This window comes from Theobroma umbraticum, unplaced genomic scaffold (assembly GCF_002168275.2).
Source record: "Theobroma umbraticum cultivar Fairchild unplaced genomic scaffold, ASM216827v3 scaffold_44.0, whole genome shotgun sequence".
Lineage (NCBI taxonomy): Eukaryota > Viridiplantae > Streptophyta > Magnoliopsida > Malvales > Malvaceae > Theobroma > Theobroma umbraticum.
Window position 1 is genome coordinate 13,939,193 of NW_018397255.1, and position 26,210 is coordinate 13,965,402.

General features: G+C 35.0%; 2 protein-coding genes across 2 annotated transcripts in view; one reads left to right on the plus strand and one right to left on the minus strand.

Annotated features, from left to right (window-relative positions):
• Positions 1-1,578: 1,578 nt before the first annotated feature.
• LOC149527679 (uncharacterized) lies at positions 1,579-2,613 on the plus strand. Its single transcript, XM_089785802.1, has 2 exons — positions 1,579-2,109; positions 2,335-2,613. Exons 1-2 carry the CDS (start codon positions 1,579-1,581, stop codon positions 2,611-2,613), a joined length of 810 nt encoding a protein of 269 aa, XP_089641928.1.
• A 14,641-nt stretch (positions 2,614-17,254) lies between these two features.
• Positions 17,255-26,210, minus strand: part of LOC110409880 (RING/U-box superfamily protein) — a 16,758-nt gene continuing 7,802 nt past the window's right edge. Inside the window, exons 7-15 of the mRNA XM_021419374.2 lie at positions 23,380-23,466; positions 22,544-22,667; positions 22,093-22,200; positions 20,971-21,071; positions 20,275-20,340; positions 20,100-20,187; positions 18,787-18,847; positions 17,815-17,878; positions 17,255-17,691 (exon numbers count right to left, since the gene is read on the minus strand). Coding sequence (XP_021275049.1) covers positions 17,560-17,691; positions 17,815-17,878; positions 18,787-18,847; positions 20,100-20,187; positions 20,275-20,340; positions 20,971-21,071; positions 22,093-22,200; positions 22,544-22,667; positions 23,380-23,466 — 831 coding nt within the window. The 3' untranslated portion in view covers positions 17,255-17,559. The remainder of the gene's footprint in view (positions 17,692-17,814; positions 17,879-18,786; positions 18,848-20,099; positions 20,188-20,274; positions 20,341-20,970; positions 21,072-22,092; positions 22,201-22,543; positions 22,668-23,379; positions 23,467-26,210) is intronic.

The window sequence follows — 26,210 nt, forward strand, 5'->3', positions numbered from 1 at the left end:
AAGTCAAAGCAACGGCGGAGATGGATCCTAGGGATGGCCAATTTGAAAAGCAACAACAACAACTTAGGAAAAGGTCTCCTGTTTTGAAAAGGGGGTTTGAGAAAGATGCAGAAGGGTGTGCAGATGACTTACAAAAAGAAAGAAATTTGAATGAGAATGACTCTGCAGGGGTTGACAGTGAGAGAAAGCTAGGCTTTGGTAAAGTGGACCTCGCTACAAAGCAGTGAGGTTAAGGTTAAAAGAGCAAAGGCCTTGTTGATTAAAATAAGGAAGGAGAAATGCTATTTTGGGCCCAACACAAGTAAAGAGCAATTAAAGGGCGATGAGTCTGATAGCTCTGGTTGGGCTCCAGTTTGGCAACAAAGGCCTGACGACTGGGGTTTTTGGAAGGCTAAGGGGAAGGGTAACGAGGCTGGGCCTAGTGGGGTAAAGTCGTTGGGAGTCTATGTGTCCAGCCAAGGTAATGGGCAGTGCTTAAGTGGAATAGAGGGACTTCCAAAGGGAAGCGCGATGGGTCGAGGCTCTCAGCTGAAAATGGGGCAGCTAATGATACAACATCCGAATCAATTGGTTGGGTGAAACCAAGGAAGAAATTCCCGGAGTTGGTGAAACATAGGCGAAGACTTGAACAGAAATACAGAGACCTGGGGTTATCTATGTCTGACGACGCTGCTTTAACTGATTGGATTAGATAATCTAGTAAGAAGTGTAAGGAGAAAAGCAAAGGAAAGGTCGAAAGGGGAAAGAAGGATAAAATCCAAAAAGAAAGAAGGATTACTGGATAGGAGAGTTTGTGTGGGGGCAAAAGGTCGAAGGCCATTCTTTGAATAATGAAAGTGCCGCTATTTCCGAGGCTTATACAGTTAAGTGCGGGGGTCAAGTGAGCCCAGGGCAGATGGACAGAGAGAAGGCTAATAATGGCTCTAAACCAAAAGCTAGCGGTCAACAGAGAAGGAACAAAGAGAAGGATAATACTTCAACGATGGCATTTAGTCCGAAGACTAACAGTGCGCTGCGAAATTTGGCGACCTGGAAAGAAGCAGTTGCAACTTTTGATATAAGTAAAAAGGTAGGCCTAGAATTTTAGGCAGAGAGAGAGGAGGTTCTTCGAGAGGTTTCCGAATGGGAGGCAATTGGTTTATGATATGGTTTAGAGGCAATGTCCTGGTAAGTCCTGTGTGTGCTTCTTTTTAGATGATTATATTGTCTTGGAATTTGAGAGGTATTGGAAGGGGTGAGAAAAAAATAGCACTACGTAGAGCTATTGACAAGTATAAGGCTAATATGGTGTTTGTACAGGAAACCAAAATTCAAAGACCGTATGAGGAGTTGTTTGGAAAACTTTGGTTTAGGGATAGAGTCATAGGGAAAGCAGTGAAAGCCAAAGGTAGAGCTGGGGGGATTATCAGTATGTGGCAGGTGAGTTTTTTTCAACTTGAGGAATCAATTGATCATAAAAATTTCCTGTTGCTAATTGGGATTGTGAAAGGGACTAATGAAATATGTGGGTTTGACAACATTTACGCTCCTAATGATGAAGGGGAAATGAATAGGGTGTGAGGAGAGCTTAAATAGGCTATGGAAAGGCACGATGTCAAATGGGTGCTAGGAGGGGACTTTAATGTGGTGAGGAATGAGGTTGAGAGGATTGGTAGAGGTGATGTGAGGCGCGCTGCAGCAAGCTTCGATGATTCCATCAATGATGTGGAGCTGGTGGATCTTCCCCTAGTTGGTAGCAAATTTACATGGTGTAATAATAGAGAGGAACCAACATTTAGTCGGCTTGATCGATTCTTTGTGGCTACTGATTTGTTGGACAAGGAAAAGGTTTTGGTTCAAAAATGTTTACCGATTTTTATTTCGGACCATAATCCGATCGTTTTGAGGCTGGGAGCGGTGGAGTGGGGGCCTAAACCTTTCAAGTTTTTCAACCACTGGATGGATGAGAAGAGTTTCCAAACAGTTGTGAGGGAGTTTTGGGAGAATTCATCGGAGGGGAATGGAGGAATGAATAGTCTTGGGAGGAAACTTAAAGGCCTTAAACCGATATTGAAGGAATGGCACAAACAGATTTTTGGCAATACTAACGATAAGATAACTAGGCTGGAGGTTTAGATTCAACTTTTAAATAAGACATGGCAGGGTGGAACTTCTGACCCTGATATTCAATAGGTTGTCCTTACAAAGAAAGCCGAGTTATGGAAACTGTACAAAATTGAGGAAAGGGAATGGCAACAAAAGTCGAGGGTTTAGTGGATTTTAAAAGGGGACCGCAATACTCGATTCTTTCATGCGATGGCTTCAGCTCATAGAAGACATAATCTGATCTAGCAGTTGAGAATTGGGGATAAGAGGCACTATAAACCGGGGGAAATTAAAAATGTAGTGGCTTGTTACTTTCCTGACTTTTGCAAGAGTAAGGTCTTTTCGCTGAAAGATTTCCATGGACAGTTCAGGGAGTTGAGTTCAGAGGCTGCTGATTTTTTCGTAAAGAGTTTTTTGGAGAAAGAAGTTTGGGATACACTTTGCAACTGTGATGGAAACAAGGCCCCAAGGCCTGAAGGGCTCAAGTTTAGTTTCTTCAAGAACCAGTGGTCGGTTGTCAAGGAATAAGTGATGAAATGCTTGGATGAATTCTTCAGAATAGGTAAATTAGATAATGGAGCAAATAATTCCTTTATTACCTTAGTCCCTATGCTCCAAAATCCGAGCCAGATCATTGAATATAGGCCGATTAACCTTATTGGTTGTTTTTACAAAATTGTGGCAAAGCTTCTGACCAATAAACTTCGGGTGGTAATTGGAGAGGCCATTGGGGAAAATCAATTCACTTTTGTGAAAGGTAGACAGTTGATGGATTGTGCTCTAATTGCTAATGAAGTAATAGACTCTATCAAGAAAGGAAGAGAAAGGGGTTTGTTATTAAAAGTCGACTTTGAAAAGGCATACGACTGTGTGAATTAGGACTTTTTGCAGTTCTTAATGACAAAGATGGGATTTCCAGAGCGGTGGAGGAATTGGATTAGGGGTTGCCAGTTTAATGCCAATATTTTTATCCTGGTTAATGGGGTTCCAACTAATCCGTTTCGAATGGAAAGAGGGCTGAAGCAAGGTTGCCCTCTTTCTCCATTTTTGTTTAACATTGTTCCAGAGGCTTTTAGTCTTATGATGGGTAAAGTAGTTGCTCTGGATTTGTGCCAAGGCATCCCAATTGGGCGTAATGGGCTTGAGGTCTCACATCTTCAGTTTGCTGATGACACTATGGTTTTTTGCAAACCTAAGGTTGAAATACATTGAATGTAAAGAGAATCTTGAGATGCTTTCAATTGGTCTTTGGCCTCAAGATAAATTTTTAAAAAAGTAGCCTGATAGGGATTGGCGTTGAAGAATAGTTCGTTAGAAGTGTCGCAAATATGATTGCTTGTAAGCTTGGAGAACCACCTTTAGTGTACTTGGGGCTACTTCTCGGTGCCAGACCGAACTCGACAAGGATATGGAAACCTGTTATTGAGAAATTTGTGTCGCGTTTGGCAAGGTGGAAAGCTAAACTTCTGTCTATAGGTGAGAGAGTCATACTCCTTAGGTCGGTGCTTGGAAGCCTTCCAATCTTCTTTATGTCATTGTTTCCAGTTCCCAAAAGGGTAAAAAATTCATTGGAAAAAATTGAGAGGAGGTGTTTATGGAGTGGGGTGGAGGATAAATGTAAAATTCATTACATTGGGTGGGATAAGGTGTGTAGATATAAGGAGGATGGGGGGTTGGATATTATTGATATCGAAGTTAAGAATAGAGCGCTCCTAAATAAGTGGTTGTGGAGGTATGGGAGGGAGAGAGATAATTTATGGAGGGAGGTTATTGTTGAAAAGATTGGAGGGAACCTCGCCAACCTTTTGCCTGACACAAACTTAAACAAAGAGTGCTCCTCAATGTGGAACAATATTATTAAACCTATTCTGCCTTCTAACGATCTTTTCATGCAGGTTTCTTCTAACTTTCTCATTGTTGTAGGGGAAGGTAGAAATATTCAATTTTGGACAGAGAGGTGGACTAAGGTAGGGGTTCTGAAGGAGAGATACCCAAGGATTTTTGCACTCACTACTAAGAAGGATGGGTGTGTTTGTGAGTTTGGGAAGTGGTGTGGTGAGAACTGGGAGTGGCATGTTGACCTGAGACGTCAACCTTTCGGGTGGGAGAAGAACTAGTGGGAACAGTTCAGAAACACAGTGGAGGAGTATTATTTCTATAAGGATATGAAGGACACATTGGTTTAGAGGTGCCCATCTTCAGGCCAATATGCAGTCAAATCATTTTATAAAGAAGTGTTGCAACCAAACATTAACATGGAGGATCCATGGAAGGAAATTTGGTCTAGACTTGTGCCGTTCAGAGGCGAAGTTTTCATCTAGCAACTTTTATATGAAAGGGTGGCAGTCAAACACGAGTTGGCAAGAAGAGGTATGATCACTAACAATCTCGCTAAATGTGTTGTATGTCAAAGTGAGCTGAAAATTGTTAAACACTTGTTCTTCCATTGCCAAGAAATTTGAAGGGTCTAGATGAGATGGTGTGCTGAGTTGGGAGTTAAGTGGGTTGTGCCAAATAATGTGGGTTTATTTTTTAAGCTGTGGAATAATTCTAACGTGAAACAGGGAGAACTAAAAATATGGACAATGGGGTTTTATACAATAGTGTGGTCGACATGGCTTCAAAGAAATGAAATGGTTTTTAGTGGGAAAGGTTGGGATGGCAACCAAGTTTATGAAGTAAGTAAACTTAAAGTTGTAACGTGGGCTAAAGCGAGGTGGCCGAATGAATATGGGACTGCTGTGGACACGTATCGATATCCACCTCTTAGAGCAGTGATGAGGAAAGTTAGGAAGGAAAGAAAAGTGGATGAATGGAAAAAATAGAATCTAGGGGAAATGAAGTTCAACGTTGATGGAGCTGCCTAAGGATGTCTCGACGAAGCCGGGATAAGTGGGGTGATGCTCGATGATAAGGGGCAAATTAAAGTGCTTTTTTCCAAATCTATCGAGATAGGTAATTCTAACCTTGCAGAAGTTAAAGCCATTAGGGAAGCTTTTATGATTTTCTCAGCTTCTAAGTGAGCTATTTCCTATACGCTTGTGATTGAAAGTGACTCACAAAATGCAATGAAATGGATTAATGCACCAAGGGAAGCACCATGGAGATTCAGGAAGTGGATGTTACACATCGAGAAGCTAAAGAAAGGAATAAGGAAGTGGGAAGTCAATCATATATTTCGAGAGAATAACCAGTTAGCTTACAGTTTAGCCAAGGAGAGGGTGATGTGCCATAGTGATGTTATGAACATTTATGCGGATTAAATGGGTGGCTTTGCAAAATAGGGGATCAAGGTCTTATGAGTGTCGAGGAGGCTGAGGTGGTGTCAAATGCGGGAGGGCAATGCTCTTGGGAGTGGGGTTTATAATTTCTCATCTCAAACAAAGTCTGATCATGTCTTGAGGCATGCAGGGGGGATCGTCTAGGAGTTTCTTTGGTCACTAGAACTCTCAAGGGATACCATCAAGAGGTACCTATGCACTAGTGACCTTGTCATGTTCTCCAAGGAGATGTAGCCATGTCTTGGTTCCTTTGCCAGTGGTGCGTGTCGAGTTGATTATGTTGATCCTTCTTTGTTCGAATCTGTCAATGTGCTGTCAACTTTTTCTACTATGATTGGATCTTGGCTTTGATGATCAAGGGCTTCAAGGGATCTTGAAGTCTTTTCTCTGTTTTTGGATCATTTTTGTTTTGTGGTCTTAAGGTATTGCTGTCACTGTTTAAGGTTGTTTTCTAAGAATTATGTCTTTGTTGTATAGCCTCCTTCTTTCCTGCTGTTGTTTTTGATCTTAGGCAGGATTGAGTTTATTTGTGAGGTTATTGATTGATAAGGGCATGCTGCTGGGTTATGTAAGCAATGGTGAACCTTTGTGTCTAGGCTTTTCTTGCCATACCGGTTTTCATTCATACCAGTGAGAGTCTCTAGCGACTCCAGTTTGAGACTATCAATGGTATATTGGTTAATGGCCAATAAATTCCACTTTTCAAAAAAAATAATAAAGTTTAACTTTAAAAGAAATGAAAACTGAAGTTACCAACTACAAGCCCTTTGACTGCCATGAAATCACAAATCAATCAACGTCCACTTCAACACATATAGAACAAACTACTATCAATGCATCCAAATCATCAATTACTCCAACAAATGAATCTCAAGAACCTTGACAAGAACCCACAATTTCAAAGAAAACTCTTTTCGAAAGAAACACTAGGAAAGTCAACCATTGATCCCACAAATTCACTTGAAGAAACCATTGTCACACCACCAATTAGCACACGTGTCAAAACAACTATTTCTCGAAGAATCACCACTCAAACAATCCAAAACCAAGGATGACCAATCTTAACCTCATTATATACTTTAAATTCATACTAAAACACAAATGACAAACTCCAAAGTTAAAATTATAGCACAACTTTTTTGTTACAATGGGAAAAAGCTAAAAATGGAGACTCACAAGACATCATATAAACATACTAGCAATAGCATTTGGAACTAACTTAACATAAAGTCTATCCAACTCGCCTTCTCTTCTGATGATGCCACAATGAAAGATATTAAACAAGTTCATTTTGAATTTATTTGATGTAAATGTCTTTTGGTTTTTTACAATGATATATACTTTGATTCACTTTTAGTTCTTAGACAATTATTCTTATTATTAATATAAATTAATTTTAAATTTTGTTCATATATACAATGATTGTACTATTGGTATATGTCGTGGAGCCAATTGGATTGGTCAAGGAATATATATATTGTTATTCAATGCATATTTAATCGCATAATTATATATGATATAGGTTTTCCTTTATGTTAGTGCAATAATAAGGAGTTATTAAGTACTAATCGGATGAAGCCCATGGAACATAAAAGCCTTGTCAGAGAATTGTAAAGTTGTTACAATTATGAGATCACTATACATCAAAGCCATGTTCCTAAAATTATTCTTGGTCATTGTATTGTCAAGACAGGGCATTGAAAATGCTCAAATACTGGTACATGTTAAGCTTTCTTACTTGAAAAGTAAACAATTGATCTCATAGATTGAAGTATATGGGATACTCAAGGATAACATGTGGGTGCTTGTTAAAGAACAGGTTCACTAAACATGGCTTACTATGAAAACTTCATTTGTTATTTCACTCAAATGTCTATGGAATATGTTCTCATGTGATAGTCGTGCAACTAGTCCTCAAACTTGAGACAAGTCATCTTGTATGGAGAATGATATACTTTGATTTCACCTCTATGGGTTTGGAAGTGACCAGATGCTTAAATAGGGTGTTTTTGGGTATGTCATGAAGCATGTAAAGCTAAATGAGTGATCAAGAGAGGATTTATTACCCCAAGTGATATAAGGGGATGTATCTCACTTGTTCTCAAATATTGATTAACTTGTATAAAGTCTTTGGCCAAAGCATGATGAATTTGAGGAAAGTTAGTTTCCTAAATTCATAAAGTTAATCATGAATTATGAGAACTAATGTGTAATGTTATAAGTAGACACTGAGCCATGCTTTATGACATATTCGAGGTATTTGATGAAAGGATTGTATTGCACTGAGAAGCTTATCATTAAAGGGCTTTGTAAAATTCTTTAATTGACTCTCTAACATTTTGACGGTCATGATGTATTACTAAATGCCGCTTATAATCTATAAATATAAATCAATTATGAAATTGATAGTTAATTAGGATTTATATTCATTACTAACATATTACAAACCTAATGGGTCACGCACATTAAGTGACATGATTGGGATTAAAGAAGGATAATCAATTAAGTTGGACTTAATTAGAATAGATCAAAATAAAGTGAGAAATTAAATAAGTTCATAGAGACGTAATTAAATTAAAATACAATTATTGTATTTAGGGTTATAATTTAGTTTGGCTATATAAATATATTATGTTAGCAAACTAAAACTTTAAGCCTCTAGCCACTTCTCATCCATTTCATAAAATAAGAAAAAAAAATAGCTTTCTTTGTCTAACAAAATAAGATTCGGCAAGAACTTTTGGCTTTTTTGTTTTAGAAAAAAAAAACTTGCTAGCACAAGTAAAAATATTAGCTTTGAGAAGGTCTTATTCAGTCACTGTGTGAATTACTATTAAACGTCAAATACTTGAGTGGCTGAAGATTTGACAAATCCTAAAGGTAAAGAAGTAAAAATTTTGGCTGCAAGATATTTCAGGCTTTTGTCCCATCATAAGCTTTTTGGATTTCATGAGCTTTTGATTACAATATCTTGAGTAAGGTATGTAACTCTTAAATCGATGAGTGTTCATAATTAATTTAAAACTTACATTAAACTACAAACATTGACCTTGTAGGATTTGATTGTTTCTCTGATTAAATACTAGTTTATTTTTTTGTTGCATTATTTTTTAATTTATTGATTATTTTCATATTTGAGCTTGAGATCGAATCCCAACAGTGGAATCAGAGCTTTTGTTTGATGTTTTTCATATAATTTGCATGCTTGATTCTTGGTGATAATCACTAGGATTGATTTGTGTTGATTTGGTATATATCAATTTTAAAGGCTTTCTTTAAAATTTATTTTTCTATTTTAATTCAAATCTGGACAGTATGTAATTAATTTATTAAAACATATTTTAAAAAGTTTAAAATCATGTTTAGTTAAAGAATTAATGAATGGATTAAAAGACTTGCGAAGCTAAGTTAAAATCGAATAGTTTTGAGGTGCTTTGGAGACTAATGTGCCAATTATTTTTTACTAACATTGGGTAACTATTATAAGCAGTTTTTAATTGTTAAAATTAGTCTTATCAAATTAAATTACTACATGTTTTGGCCAAACTTGATTAAGTATGAAAAAGATTCATAAAAATCATGTTTTTGAGTTCCAAAACAACAAAGATTTAATACTGAAAATTTTAGGCAGCAATGATTAGCTTTGGTGGCTTAATTCTTCATGAATTTTGTGTTTAATTGTTAAACACACTTGTTAGAAATTTTCACCAGCTTTTCATTAGTTTGAATCATGATTTATAGAGTTTTAAAAGCACTTAAATGATGTTTATTTTAATTTTGAGTGATTTATAAAAACAGAAATTGTTTCTTACTTTAAAAGTGCTTTCTAAAATTAAGGATAGAATTTTAATTTTACATGATTCATAAAGAATAGGAAACTATTTCCTACCTTAAAAGAAATTCTTAAAATTAAAGATAGTATTTTGATTTGAGAAATTCATAGGAAATAGTTTCATACTTTAGAAGAAATTTCTAAAGTTATGTGATAACGTTAAACTTTTCTTAAAATTTTGGTTTGACTAGAAGTTTTCAAAATTTGTTAAGTCACCATTTAGGTAACTTGAACAACATACAATTTAGGAAATTAATCCGTGTTCTAAATGTTATGAATTAAAATGTTACCTTAGATATATTTTAGGAAGCTTACCTAAAATAAAGAGGCTTTCAAAATTAAAAGGAGTTTTAATTATAGAAAGAATTAAAATGGAAAGTCTTAAAAAGGAAAATTTTGTTTAATGAATTTCTAATAAGAAATAACGAGTAAAATGTTTACTTTAAGCATTTTGAAAATGAGAATTTCATAAACACTAAATTGAAATAAAACAATACCAACTAATTTGTGTCCAGCACTTTAAATAAATTAATTGATGCTTTTCTCAAATAATACACAAGATCACCAAGTGATATTAGGCTTGTATTTATTTCTATGCTTTTGATTGTGATTATAAAGCATGAGGATGATTATGGACTTAGACTTTAGAAGATTAAGTTATGGATGGGTAAATTTATTTCTCATGGTATTTTTTTTAAAATAGTCTGTTCACCCTGCCTTATCTCTATTTTCTCTAGGTTGTAAAATTCTTTTCTCACCTAGCTCACTTCAAATGTAACTAGATATTTCTTGATTATAAAATATAATTAGTTACATCAAAGTGTAAAACTAGGGTTAGATAGAAAAATTTTTGTAACTTGAAAATGGATATCCAAAGGCGCCATAGAGTTCAAGGAGATTACAAGCAAAGCTTGAAGACGATGTTTGTGCAAATCCCTTAGGAATTTGACCAACTGATTTCCTTAAAGGCTCAAGGAAATTAGAATTAGTAAAGTCCATAATCATCCTAGTAGTTGGCATGAGATAAATTTATTTTTCAGTATATACATATGATCTAGGTGACATGCGATAAATGCTATGCATGTCAACAATGCCAAATCAATGAGACCTTGATTAATGAATTAATAAATAAAATCTCTCATTAAAATATTGAGTTAAAAAGTTACCTTCCACCATATAACATGATAACCAGGCTACTCTTTTAATTAGATGCTTTTTTAGCCACTCAAGACCAAAGTTTTACACAAGTATGTTTGAGTTATTGGTGGGTCTTACTCACCTAGTACTACATTGTTTGAATGTGTCACACATGACTGCATAGGATTAGAGACATAGTTAGAGAAAATGTATATGATTCGTTTAGACAAGGAGTTGTCACCTAACTGATCTAGGAGTTGTATAAGATATAATTGGTAAGCTAAGTTATCTACCTAATTAATTTCATTATGGCTTGTTGAGTCACTTAAGGTCATGGTGGGAAGAAAAGGGTCCTAACTCAATAAAAAGTTTAAAGGTTATAATTCTCAAAATAGTAGAGAAGGGCTATTATTTTTATAAAACATTGAGAATAATCATATAAGATTCTAAAATCGTTCCTTTATGATTTTATAATTTGCGTTAATCATAAATAATCATATATGTTGATTTATATAAGATATAAATCTATCATGGCGAATAGTTTGTCAATTAGAAGCATACTTGATGTAAATAAGTTGATAGGATCAAATTTCATTGACTGGTTTAGCAATATCAAGATTGTCTTGAAACAAGAGAAAAAAACTTATATCCTAGATGATCTTGTTCTCAAGGAACCAAGTGATAATGCTACAAATAAGGAAAAGGAAGCCTATAGAGTTTATCTAGATGATCTCGATCAAACCACATGTGTGATATTGGCTAGTATGGCTCTAAATCTTCAAAGGCAACATAAAGCCATGAATGCTCTAAATATTATCCTAAATCTTAGAGAAATGTTCGATAAGTAAAGTCGCATAGAGGGATTTGACATTTCAAGGGAATTGTTCCGGTGTAAGATGTATGAGGGAAGCCCAATAAGGCCTCATGTGCTTAAGATGATAGGATATATCAATCTACTTAAGCAGTTGGGTTGGGTTATGGATCATGATTTGAGCATTGACCTTGTACTTTCTTCACTACTAAAGAGCTATTCACAGTTTGTATTGAACTTTAACATGAACAAGATTGAGGTAACCTTTTCAAGCTTATTGAATATGCTCACACAAGCTGAGAACACTATTGCGAAGGAAAAGCTTTCAGTTCATCTTGTCTCTTCTAAGAAAAATAAAAATAAGAAAAGAAATTTTTTTAAGAAAAACAAGAATGAAAAGGCATCAACTTCAAACGATATGAAGCCTACTGATGGAGTAAAGAAGGACAAAGACAATGACAAATGCCATTTTTGTGACAAACTTGGGCATTAGAGGCGCAATTGCAAGGATTACCTTAAATCCATTAAAGGGAAGAAACAAAAGGAAGTTTCCACATCAGGTATAAATCATGTGATGATTTATTTTTCACTACTTGGCATATGATACCTTATTCTTTATTAATGGTTTTAATATGTATGACATATTGAAGGAACTAATGACTAGGAGTAGTAAAGAATAAGACCATGAAGGTGACAATCTTAGTTGATGGTGATCAAGCTTGACGACCTAGATTAGATTGTGGAACAATAAATAATTTTAAAACATTAAATATTTTCATGGCATGATTGCCAAGATAAGATGATTTGGTTTTGGGCCTATGGCTAAATATTTATTTTATGTTTAGAAAACATAGATTTATATTTTGCTAGCATGAGATGCTTAGCTTATATATATATATATTTACATTACGTCTCATTTTATTTTGGAATTGTTCTAAATTATTTATCCTTAAATATAACTTTGCGTATATGATAATCAATACTAATTCATAATGATAAGATCATTGTGAGATTATTTTTCTTTTGATTATGAATCAAAAGGAAAATTAATGAGTTGACTTAGATAAAATTGAGTCGTAACTCAATGAACTCATAACAGGATTATGAACATATTTAGTCAAGAAGCATTCTCATTAAGAAAAAATAAGATTGCTTAGAACTAAATAACAATTGATTATCATATTGAATTCATAAGAGATGAGTCACAAAGCATTCCAACCCTAGTTACTCGCATGAACTAACCTTTGATAGGATTTGATCCCATAACCCATAATGAACAACTTATCATATGTATCTATATATAAAAGTTATGGACATAACGTCCCAAAAGAAAGTAAATAAGTTTACTTGATAAGATTTCTATACCTGATAGAAATAGTGGGAGCTAATGACATTTTAAAGGTCAAGGATCATGAAATTATGAAATCCAATAAATATGATCAATGCACAAATATTGATTTAATGGGATGCATAAAGATGCATAATTCATCCATTAAACACAAACCATTAGTAGGATGCATATTGATGCACTACTCATATAAGATGAGTCTACTAAATAATCCAACATGAATGATTAGATAATAATTTCTATTCAATGTAATAAATTCAAAATAGTTAAATATGCTGAATAAGATAAACATATTTTGTGCACATCATAAGGTTAGTGGGAGTAAGTTAAGTTACTCATTAAAAGTGTATAAGATACATTTATCAGTCTAACAAAAACAAAATGGGACTAAAGAGTTAAAGCCTAAAAAGGGACTAAACAAAGGAATGCAGGATTACATGTTAAAGGAGCTTAACATAGAGAGAATCCTAAATATTAGAAGTGACATAAAGTCATGATTGACCAATTGTATTGAACTGGTTCCAAAACAAGAGATAATTGCATGATTATATCTATAATCAGATACAAAGCTTTTGTTTAGGATACAAAAGAAGAGACATTTAGATAATTGGTTTAATGAACCAATAAATGATTCTGAGTTGTTAAAGTAACAATAAAAGCCATAACAATGGAATCAAAGTCTTGTTGTGATCTAAATTAGTATTTTGATTATGGCAATGAGGACTATCAAACATGTAAATCAACATATTTTCAAATATTGCAATTTGAGTTGTCCTAGTGGAGACATAATCACTAAGCGAAAGAGTTTGATATTGGATACGTTAGCAATTGACTCAAGTGCAAGTGAAAGATTGTTGGTATTTTCCCTTGAGCCAATTAGATTGGTCAAGGAATATATATATTGTCATTTAATGCATATTAAATCACACAATTATATGTGATAGATGTTTTTCTTCATGTTTGTGCAATAATAAGGAGTTATTAAGTATGAATTGGATAAAGCCCATGGAACATAAAAGCCTTGCAAGAGAATTATAAAGTTTTTACAATCATGAGATCACTATGCATCAGAGCCATGTTCCTAAAATTGTTCTTAGTCATTGTATTGTCAAGACAGAAAATTGACAATACTCAAAGATTGGTACATGTTAAGCCTCCTTACTTGAGAAGTAAACAATTAATCTCATAAATTGAAGTATATGGAAAATTTGAGGATAACATGTGGGTAACAAGTTAATTGAACATGGCTTGCTATGAAAACTCCATTTGGTATTTTACTCAAGTGTCAATGAAAAATGTTCTCATGTGATAGTCGTGCAACTAGTCCTTAAACTCGAGACATCAAGTCATCTTATATGGGGAATGATATACTTTGATTTCACCCTTATGGATTTGGAAGTGACCAGATGCCTAAACAGAGTGTTTTTGGATATACCACGAAGCATGCGAAGGTGAATGAGTGGTCAAGAGAGGACTCATCACTCGAAGTGATATGATGGGATGTATCTTACTTGTTCTAACATTTTTGATTAACTTGTATAAAGTCTTTGGCCAAAGCATGATGAATTTAAGAAAAGTTAGTTCCCTAAATTCATAACGTTGATCATGAACTATGAGAACTAATATGGAATGTTATAAAAAGACAATGAGCCGTGCTTTATGACATATTTGAGATATCTAATGAAAGGACCGTATTGCATTGATAAGCTTATCACTAAAAGGTTTTGTCAAATTTTTTAATTGACTCTCTAACATTTTAGTAGTCATGATGTATTGCTAAATGCCGCTTATGACCTATAAATATAAATCAATTACCAAATTAATATTTGATTAGGATTTATATTTATTGTCAATATGTTAGAAACTTAATGGATCACACACATTAAGTTACATGATTGAGATTAAATAAGGAGAATTAATGAAGTTGGATTTAATTCGAATAGACAAAAATAAAGTGAAAAATTAATTAAGTTCACAAAAACTTAATTAAATTAAAATACAATTATTGTATTTAGGGTTATAACTTAGTTTGGCTATACAAATTTATTATGTTAGCAAACTAAAACTCTAAATCTCCAGCCACGTCTCAACTGTTTCCTAAAATAAGAAAAGAAAAATTGTTTTCCTTGTTTGACGAAAATAAGATTCGGCAAGAACTTTTGACCTTTTTTTAAAAAAAACAAAAACTTGCTAGTACAAGTAAAAATCCTACCTTTGAGAAAGTCTTATTCAGTCACTATGGGAATTACAATTAGAGTCCAAACACTTGAGTGGCTGAAGATTTGACAAATCCTAAAAGTGAAGAAGTAAAAATATCGGTTGCAAAATTTTAGACCGTCTTCACAAGTCTTTTGGATTTAATTGGCTCTTGATTACGATATCTTGAATAAAGTATACAATTCTTAAACTTATGAGTGTTCATAATTAATTTGAAAGTAACGTGAAAAACATAAATATTGATCTTATAAAATTCGACTGTTTCTCTGATTAAATACTAACTTATTTTTTAACTGTGTTATTTTTTAATTTATTAATTATTTTCACATTTGAATATAAGGTCGAAGTCCAGTATGTACTCCAAGAGAATAGTCTCCAATATAGCTTCAACTTGTTCTCCTTACGGGGACAACTCCAATTGAAGGCAAGCTTACCAATTGGGTCCCCAAATAGATTGCCTGGTGACATTTTTTTTTTCTTGGTTCGGTAAGTTAAAAAAGAAACGAAAAGGGCAAGAAAAGAAAAAGAGAAGAAAGGAAAGAGTTGTCGCTAACTAATAGTGAATTCAAGGCAAATAGGTGCAAGTAAATTCCCCCACCTAAGCCATCAGATGCTTTGGCCGCATACAGATACACAAGCATACACAACACCTTATCAGCTGCTACACTATTTGATACTCCCTGCATTCGTCTTCTGTTTTTATGACTTTTGGAAGTCATATATATACACACACTAGAATTTGGCCCCGTCATGCTGGGTCAACCATTCTCCAAATTTTTTTCACTAATTTTTCATAAATCTAATGATAGGATGACCATATCAAAATTCTAAAAGTGAAAAACAAATATTTGATATTTTGAGATTAGTTTTTATGGTTGATTTTTTGTATCATGCGGTGAATATTTTACTTTTTTATTTTTAAAATATAAAAATCAAATGATTTTAATTTATTGTAAATTATAAAACTTTTATAATAACATTAGGGATAAAAGAAAGAAAAATAATGGTAAACTTTTCATTAAATATATAGATTGAATTTGCATACAATATAATAAAAATTTTAATTTCTTTTTTATCTTAACCATTCTAACATTCTCCTAATTTAACAATAACCATAGATCCACATAACATTTTTATTTATTTATTGCATCCGCCAAACCAACATAATCCAACTAAAACACACTCACCCTTTAAATTCTTTTGCACATAATGACCTCCAAAAACTGTAGAATTGTATAAATTTCTTTTTCTAATTTGAAATTGTATCAAGTTGAATTCTAGCATGTGTATTAAACATACTGAGCCCTTTTATCTTTTGATTCTGAATGACATCGTTTTGTGTTATAGTATTTATGATGAAAAAACCATTTGTTCCTTTCTTTCTTCTCTCTTAAACATCAGCCACCGCCATTTTCTTTATCTCTTTGTAACCAAACTCTTCCTTGTTTGTTTTCTACCATCTTTTTTTTCTTTTTTTAATGTACTGTTCCCTATTTCTTGCTTTTTTTTTTTTCTCGTTCAAATCACACCTTCCTTTGATTTTTTTTAATTTTGTTATTTTCTATCTTTATTTTTTTTAAAGCACACTTTTCCTTTTGCTTTCCAAGAACAAAATATCAGTAAAATATTTGAAAATTTTAAATTTGATACTTTTAATTTTAGTTTTTGTTAGAGGTTTTTTTTTTTTCTTTTTTTCGAGAACAATTTTTCTCTACTTCCTAAGAGTAGTTTTTGTCTGTTAAACTACCAGTAAAAGATACAAAAACTCAAGATGTGATATTTCAACTTAATTCGTTGCTCTAAATAATCGCTAGATCTAGATCTAAGATTTCTACATGCAATATTATTTTGTTTTGCTTTTCCATGCTATTATGTTTAAAGTACTTGCCATTGTTACTTTTTAATTTTGATTTTCTTTCTTTTATCGTTGAAACTATACTTCTATTCATTTCTTACTATTTATTTCAATAATTTATGTCCTTTTATACAAGCTATATCTGTGTTTGTAAGATTCTTGCATCGTTAGTGCTTTTTCTCTAAATTTTGAAATTCTTTTTTGACATCACTTTTTACTCAATTTTTTATTTTCCTTATTTTAATTTTTAACAAAAGTAAAATTCTCTAATTAAGAAAAATATGATTTTTCTCTTACCTTATAATTGAAGGAAACTTGTCATTCAATTGAACATCCAATCAAAATGATACCAAACAAACTTTTTCTAAACACTTGAATATTTGATTCATTGATTGATGCATTATTTTCGCATTTAAAGAGTTAAATTTGAATTCCCTTCTTCAATTATTAAAAAAAAAAAAACAAACCTTTTCTAAAGCCGAAGAAAAAACCCCTTATCCACGACCCTAAATGCAATTGACCTCACCGAGAATAACCCAAAATCCCTCCTAAATCAACCACATGTCAATAAAAGATGCCAGAAACGTGGTCACAAGTTCTCCTAAGGCTTTCATTTTATACATTGTAGGTATAGACATGCACGCTTGCACCTCAACTCCCTACTATAAAATATAGGATTTTAATAAATCACGTCATATATTTTGATTACCTCATTTTCTTATAATAGAGGCATCACAAGTAACGCCGAAAGCCAATTATTATCTGATGATTAGAACCAAAACTGATCAGGTCATATACTGAAATGCTTCAGACACCACGAGGAAGCTCTCTTTTGTACCCTTAATTCACATTAGAGCATCCAAAATATCAATGATTAACAGCAGAAACATGTTTTTGGAGCAAAATAGGGAGGATCAAGAACCATTTTTACCTTCTTTCCAAGGTCTACCGTCACAAATAACTGTTAACTGCTATTATGTTCATCAAATCATCCTAAACATTAGCACCCCTAGTTGGCCGACATACATGGTTCCTTTTGCGTGCGTGTTCTTCATTATGGTGCTGTGTCCGACAAGCATATCCATACCAACAATCTTCCCTTTGCAATGCATCAGGTGGTAGAAGCTATAATGTCACATGAGCAGGGGCAGTAAAATGGAATTGCAAAAGAAATACTAACCAATCAGAATCACATCTAATAAACAACTTGATCATATAATGCATAACTATGAACTTGGAAAATCTTACATATTTGGGCATTGAAATCCGGAACCAATACAACAAAAACGAGACCAACTTTTCATAACAAGTGCTGCAATCAAAAAGGACAACTAGAATTAAACATGTCACCATTTTGACTCAATCTTTTATAAAGAGAGCAACCTAAACCCATAGGCATACCTCAATATCTTTTGTAAGAGGCATGCCTTGCACAATTATTCTGATGATGAACTGATGTTCTTCAGATTTTTAATACATATTGAACTTTCAAAAAACAAAAAACCAAACCTATGGGATAAGGTTGTGTGTAGCATAACTTTATTTGCTTTTACCACTACAAAATTGCATTTTTTTTCCTTTACAAAATTGTATTTATAATAAAACTGTACCTTTTTTGTTAGGGTTAACCGATTATATTTTCAAATCCAAACCAATAACAAGAATTTTAAAAAGATAGATCCTATATTTAACCATATCCTCGTCAATTATGGACATAGATAAAATTTTTATCTTGCAGACACCAAACATATGGCAGAATTATATCATCTAATCCTGTCTCCCCCTAACTGAATCATATCATCTCCATCGGCCTCCATACTAATCGCACACAAAGATTGCAATGTAAAGGTGAATAGTATGCTTCCAATGGTTACTATTTCTCTATTAGGCAAGAATATAGATATTCGATACACTTGCAACAAACTCCACCTACTCTAAACCTAAAAGGGCAATACCAATGGCCATTTGAACTATTTTGGCACATCATTCCCTCAGACATGGATAAGAACAAATGTTTCAACATGGCACATTTGCTAGAGGAAAAGATCATAAGGGACAAAAGAATTGATTAGTAACCACCAATTATTGAAAAAGGAAGGAGGCAAAAATATCAGACCAATAGATACTACAGACAAACCCTACAATTGGTTTGGGCTTCTTATTAGGTAACAGGAAATAGGAGGGCTGGGAGGCACAAGCTTCAAACAAGACAAAAACTACCTGCAAACATGTGTTGCTGCAGTTATCCTCTCAGCATGATTGAGTGGCATCCTTGTTCGGTCTGCAAACATGTAAAACTACCTTCAGAAAACTACCCTCACAGACAAAATTAGAAACGTTTACTACATTGGAAAATCTATCATGTTGCAAGTGAAATCAAAAAGAAAATCAATATCAATCACAGAAGAAAAGTATGGAAATTGAGATCAATTGGCTTTTGAGTGCTATGCATGGTTGTCAATACTGTAACAGTAGTGTTGTTACTGGCCGGTACATCTGAATTCAAAGAAAATGATAAATTATGAAACTTAATTTTGTTTAAAAATTCATCACTAATAACAGTTTGTGTCAGACATATCAGCTTATTTGAGTAAATTGGAGAGAAAATGGTGCTTCACTCAGTCTGCAGTCAAAGAAGGGAGCCCTTTTTCTCTTAGTAATTTGCATCAAATACATCGAAGAAGAGTTAGAAAACCGATGTTCTACAGAATCCCAAATGATCTAAGAAAAGACTGCCATAAATTTTTCTCTTCTAGATTTTTCCATCTCATAGAAGGCACTTCTTTCCCTATCCATGTGCAAGCCATAATAGATGGCTCACAACTACAAAAGTTCAAGCTTCAGTAGTGACTATATCCATGGTTATCAACAATTTCAAAGCCGAGAGTTCTTTTAAGTAGAATGTAGAGTATCTAAGTTGGCTTTGAAGTCTGCACTGAAGTTAGAGAAGAGAGCAGAGAAGCAAAGAGGGCCAAAGAGACAAGTGGTGTTGCAATGGAATGTATTCATTTCTATTAGGTAGCCAACTAGTTGATATTAAGAAATCTTAGAACATTACTAGTTGGTAATAAGAAATCTAAAAACATTCTTTTATAGAATAATTAATTTTATAAATTTAAATCACCCATTATAGAAATGTGTTACTTTTTCTTGCTGTAAAAAGGTATTCATCATATAGATAATCTTAACCACAGCTTAAAAATCTTACTTCGGTTAAGGGTAGCTGGTAACAAGGTCACATATTATTCCTAATAGAAATTGTGGAATAAATGGATACTGTGTAAGAAAGGTTAACTTACTAAAAGATGAAAAACAAGACGGTGAACCAATACAAGACATGGTACCCAGACTTTGGGTGTTAGTATCAAACATGGGTATGTTAAAGGCGTGCGCGGTGCATTCAATTTTTCCCAACTCACAACCCCATTCCCCAACTTTGAAATGACTCCAATATGGGAAAAAAGAAGAGTTGAAACATGGAATACAAATGTACCCAAACTCGAAGCACAAAAAAGGTTAAAATATCAACATACCAATTTCCCTATTGTTTAGCTTTCTAATCCATTCTGCAACAACTTCCTGCAAGGTTTTCCCTGTCTGTCTAATACACTTCTCTGTGATCTATGCAAAAAGAAGTGCATCAAATCAGAACTATACTAGAGGTGCAGTATAATAGTAGAATATAATATGTTAAAGAGACTAACATACATCTTGTTCATGTCTATTCATTTCATGAGCCAAGAAAGGAATCCTTGTGATAGTGTGTTCTGAAATCTGTAAACCATATGAATCAGTAAAAATCATAAATTTTGTATGTCAAAACACTGGCACCCACAATAAAATGCTAGAAAAATGATATTGTGCAACAGTCTTGCAGATAGAGATAAAGAGAAACTTTTCAAGCAATAATAATGCAGCGATTATATCAGGGCTTTTAGGAACTAAAGCATAATACTCAAGAACCAGAAGTCTGCTCAAGAATACATTTATTTGTATGGAAAGAAAAGTATTATAACCAAGAGAGAGAGAGGGGGAGAGAGAGAGAGAGATCATAGAAAATGAGGAGTTACGGTCAATTTCATAGAACTCTTTTGAAAGGGGAAGGCGGTACTGTTGCAACAAAAATGTTGTAACACTGGTGTTTGAATGACAGAAATGCTCGTGATGAAATATATGAAACCTCCTTTTATTTCCAAAGAATGTCAAATCTGAAAGTAACACAGAACAGCAAGGCAGGCTTGCTTGTGCTAGAGGCATGCTTTAGACATGTGCAACATTAGTCATCTGTAAATAAACACCACATGCTAAGAGAACAAAGACAACAGTGACACATATTGAAAAACTTTGTCCACAATTAATAGACATGGAGGTCAGGTCAATCGGTTTTCAATGAGCAGAATATACCGGTCTAAAAATCTCATTATTGCACACAGGATAAAAGTCACTTCTGGTAACCGTTTGAGCATGCCAATATGCACCACAAAATGTTCTATCACATCCCATACCTGCAAGAGTGAACTGAAAATTATTACAAGATGTAAGAGGTTTATGCTGGAACTTCAAGAGACATTCCCATGAGGCTCTGACCAGGAGTGACAAATGTCAATGTAAGCATTCTCCAATCACTGAGATAGTCTGTCAATATTTTAGGTTTGGTGCATTACGTTTCCTTTCAGAAATTATAAATTGGTTTTCTTGAGAAATTCATGTAAAATGGTTTATGAGTTACAATAGATACATTGTTGATTTTGTTGGATTTGGAATTCAGTAGAGATTAAGAATTGGAAGTGAGACCAAGAGAAATATGAACATTTATGAAAAAAGAAACAAATTGGATGAAAATTGATAAAAAAGAAAAAGATGAGAAAATAATTTTTCTGCTAATAAATTATAACACATCAAACCACATCAAGTTGTCAACAACTCTACTGGCTCAAAGGTAATAGAGTTATCAATTTTCCTTTATTACCATAATTTTTTGAGGTACTTGGACACAATTTAGTCCAATAAAAATTCAAGGATCTAGTTGAATATATAATAACAGTATAGGGACTAAATTGATACTTAAATAAAATAATTAGGTAGTAACTTGAACAAGGAACTATAAGCAAGTAACATACTCGGTGTCTAGCACCAAGAAGGATAGGAAAGAGGGCTAGGGAGTGATAGGAGGGCATTCCACACAAGCACCCAAAAACACTCCCTGATGTAGAACAAGGAGGGAAAAAGAGATAGATACAATTAAAATTAAAGGGAAAATCCAGGATAGACAAAAAACTAGAGGGACAGAGGAAATTGGAGGGAAACAGAAGAATCGGGGAGGGAAAACCAGAATGAATCAATAGAGGGAGACAAGTTCAATACTCAAAATCTCAAATATTCACAATCGAAACCTACTAGAAGCCGAAATAACATAGGTACATATAAACCCTAGACCCTGAAAAAAAATAACAAAATTACTAAACAAAGTCTTTAGGTCAAGTATCTGCTTTCCATTCTCCATCACTCCTGCACACCAATACTTACAGTGTTGTAGTTCACTCATATCAGCTCTAGAAGGCATCATTCCACCACAAACTTGACATTGTAAATGAATGGTGTGCTGGTTGCATTGAAACCCACCAATTTCAGAGCCTAAAAGTTGCAAGTTAACCAGTTAGATTAAACAAGGAAATGCCATAAATTAGAAACATAAAGCAAGAATTAGACAAACTCCAATCAAGAGCTAAGTTCATTATTTACAGCAAGTTATAAAAAGTAAGAAACACTAATTAAAGGAGGCAAAGAAGAGAGCGAGATATTGATGTTATTTTTTGCTTTTAATATTAGCATGTAATGGTGCAATGCAACAATAGAACTATTAAAGACTGAGAAACAAAAGAAGGGCATATGCATAGTATAAAAGGGAAAATAAAAGAAAGAAAGAAGTCTAAAATATGATTTCTAAAGACAAGTCCTAATGTAAAACTTATCTCACCACATTGAGGGCATTGAGGCCCTGCATCATCGCTTTCCTGACTATCATGTTCTTCATTGTCAAGCACCTCATCCAAAAAGGCCTGAGCCCTTTTCCTTTGGATACCTCTTCCGGACCTAATGACCTAGCATAGTAAGAAGTACAAAGAATAAGAGACAAAAAAGGAGAGAAAAAACATAGACAGATTAGATTATAGCTAAATAATTCCTGCAGGTTTGCCAGAGAACCCAAGATATCATGCAAATAAAAAGAATGAAGCATTTTTCAAAGCTGAATATTGTAAGAAGCAATTATTGGGGACCTCAACACTGGTAGAGAATATCAGAGAATTATTAATGTATATCCCAACACTGATACATTACGGTGCTTATAGCATTCTGAATTATTATCCGAGGATAGTCTTGAAGGCATTGCTTACTGCTTTCCCAACTAAAATAAGGACTTTATAAGGTGATGTGGGTACAAACTAATCACTGGTTTACCAACGTGACAAGGTTGCCATGTTTGCTCTATTTCCAGCTGAAAGAACTCCCAGAAGTCCAGCAAACAATTGTATACCAAAAGTACATTTTGGGTTCTATACGGCATCTAAAATTGGAAAATCTTTACTCTTGTTCTTACACAACAATGTGAAAGCTACCTTACAAGGATTGGGGTATTAGCAATAGGTTAAGATGCAACCAACATTATATACATGTGGAATACTAAATGTGATATTTGCCTAATTGCAGCACTTATTACTCGAGGATATATAGCATTCTCAGTGACATCATCATACAAATAAACAACATAGAAATTAAAAATGACAGACAATGACACTCAGTGCAACTACTCACAAGGTTTGATCTTATAGTTGCATAAGAGTCTATAAGTGCAACTTCTTCATTTGAATGTCTTAGTGACGGATCCGCATGCAGGATGTCCTGGACAGAACAAACAAGGAGTGGATTAGATAAAAATGAAACAATACAAACAGTACTACATCCTACTCTAGGAGAATAACACAAGTTTAAACCATTAAAGTGCTCATAAATACAAAAAGATAAGAACATGATGTGTGAATGAGACCTCTAATCATTACAAAATAGGTCCAAAGAAGTATCCACTAGCAGCTCTAAAAAGCACTAAGCATTCTGGTAACACGAGGGAATTGTCATGCTACATCTAGAGATGGTAAAAGGGTGGGCTTGAGTGGGTTCTGACCAAGGTATCTTTTAGTTCAGATAGCTCCAGATTCAATTCATCTCAGGTCTAATTCTTTTGAGCTTCGGCTTCTTTTCAGTTTAGGTTTTCTCAGGTTCAGGTCATCCCTGTTCAGGCAGTTTGCGTCCTATGATTTAAAAAAAATAGGCTGACCAAAGCAAAAGAATGCTGCCCAGACAACTCAGCTTCTTGTAGTTTCAGTTTTTTTTTTTATTTTTTGATCTTTTTAATTCAAAGGAAACAAATTAGTCTTTCTTATTCTTTTGTTTTCCTATATTAATTTTACCAAACTCCATTAGCTTTGTGGGAATATTTCTAGTAGATCATTAATTTTAATGAAAATTCAATTTTATGTGTAGAAATTAAAATTAATTGTCATTATGTTTTTATCTTTGGTCATTTCACATTTTATATAAGATCATCTGATAGATTCAGGTCCTTCCAGGTTATGACTTCAAATCATTTTGGTTCAAATCATTTGCATTTTGAGTCATTTCAAGTTCAAGCTATTTTGGATTTGGATACTTTCAAGTTGAGGCTCAATGACTATTTTTTCAGTCAATCTGAGTTGGGTCTGGTTGGATTCAGTCAAGTTTTTGTGTTTGGTCAACTTTGGCCACCTCTAGCTACATCTACTGGGAGAGAAAACACGCACTAAGAGATTTTAGGATAGGTGGTGGAAGAGAATAAATGAGGCAAGCATCATAGTTCATACCTCACTGTTTGTGACAGGAATAATTAGTGCATCCATTACAAACTCTTCCTAATTGCACTTATGCATTTGATTAATTAGGGATAATGAAGTCTAATAATTTGAGGTTGTTACCATGGTAATGGAGAAGTCAAATGGATTCTAGTCAACTAAATGGCAAAGCTCCAAGCCTCAAAAGCTAATTATGTTGTTTTGATAGTCTTGAAATTAGGGTATAACAGAGTGCAGAGAGGCAGTAATAAGAGCTAAATAAAGCAAAAAGTCAATGCTTAGAGGTCAAGTTAGGCGATTGTTCATCAACAAGAGATAGTAACTCTTTCCCGTTAGACATCTTGAAATGCTTAGATTGCTTAGCAATGGTATTTAGCAAAGACAACAGCTCATCTTCGACAATAATGAAAAAAACTTGAGACAACAATTTGGTAAAGGTACACAAATTGATAGACTGACCAGACAAAACAATTAAAGAGTTGGGATTGAATGATAGTGCGTGTGTCACAAGGCGATTCTTCAGACCTCCCTCCGTGTGGCTTTGGGTTCAACCCTTTTCCCGGTATTGGAACCCAAGTCAGCCTTAGTGCTTCAGCACTTGCCCAGCAAGCGCTCTGCGCACCCACACGCAGCACACTGCTTTCCGACACCCGCACACGCATACAATGGCTTTAAGCCGGCAGGCAAACTTGCATAAAAGGAAAAAGAGAAAAAGAGAGAAAAATGCTGAAAAAAGAAAAGCTGAACTTCTATTGAATAAATTGAATGAGTTACACAATCTACAAAGGGTTATTTATAGTCAATTTTCCCCCAAATATTTCCCTCCAAAATATTTAAGAGGCAAGCTAAAATTCCAGCAGCTCAATACATTAAAAGGGTGGGTCTAGGCCACGCACAGGCTGTGTGCCTGGGGTCTGGTGGGCTGGTGCGCAGGGGCTGCGCTCAGGAAATCTATCTGGGCACTGTGCGGGCCTGCGTGCCACGCGCCCCTGCCGTGCCGTTCTATGTGCCTCGTGCCCTCGTGCCTCACACCCTTGCTGGGCCGACGGGCCCCGTGCCTGCGTCCCGTGCGCCCATGCTGTGCGCACCCGCTTGCTGCACACCCCTGCTGGGCCGACGGTCGCGGGCCTGCAGGCCTGCGTGCTGCGTACCCATGTTGTGCGGGTCTGTGTGCCGCGCACCCCGACTGTTCCCACGCGCAGTCTGCCTGGCCCTGTGCGAGCTGGCTCAACCAATGGCCTGTGCTGTGCGCCCCTGAGCCTCTAATGTGCTGAGCTGCAGTCCGTGACACCTGATACCACTTGTCACAGGATCATTATTCTCTCCCATAAACGCGCTTACCAAAGTGCGCAACACAACCTTCCGACAACATCCCAGTTGCCGTTGGCCACCCTGCCTACCACCCTTGCCTACACTGATCCGTTGGGGTCGCTCGGCCTGGCGCTCAGCGTGGTCCACGGTAGTCATTACCTTCTCCCTAGCAAACGCGCTTATGGGGGTGTGCAGCACACCCACTTATAAAGAACCCAAGACCTCCCGTTCCTGTTTGATGTGAGATAGAGGCACTATTCTCGTGACACTCTCTCCAACTCAATTTCGACAACGCTCGTGTTGCTGTCAGCCACCTTGCCTACCCTAAGTCCCCCTGGGCTCGGGCGTTTGGTGTGAGTCATATGAGGTCCGGTCTGTTCTAATACCACTTGCGTCCCACGCTCTGCGCACCCCTGCTGGGCCGACGGCCCCGAGCCTGTGTCGCGTACC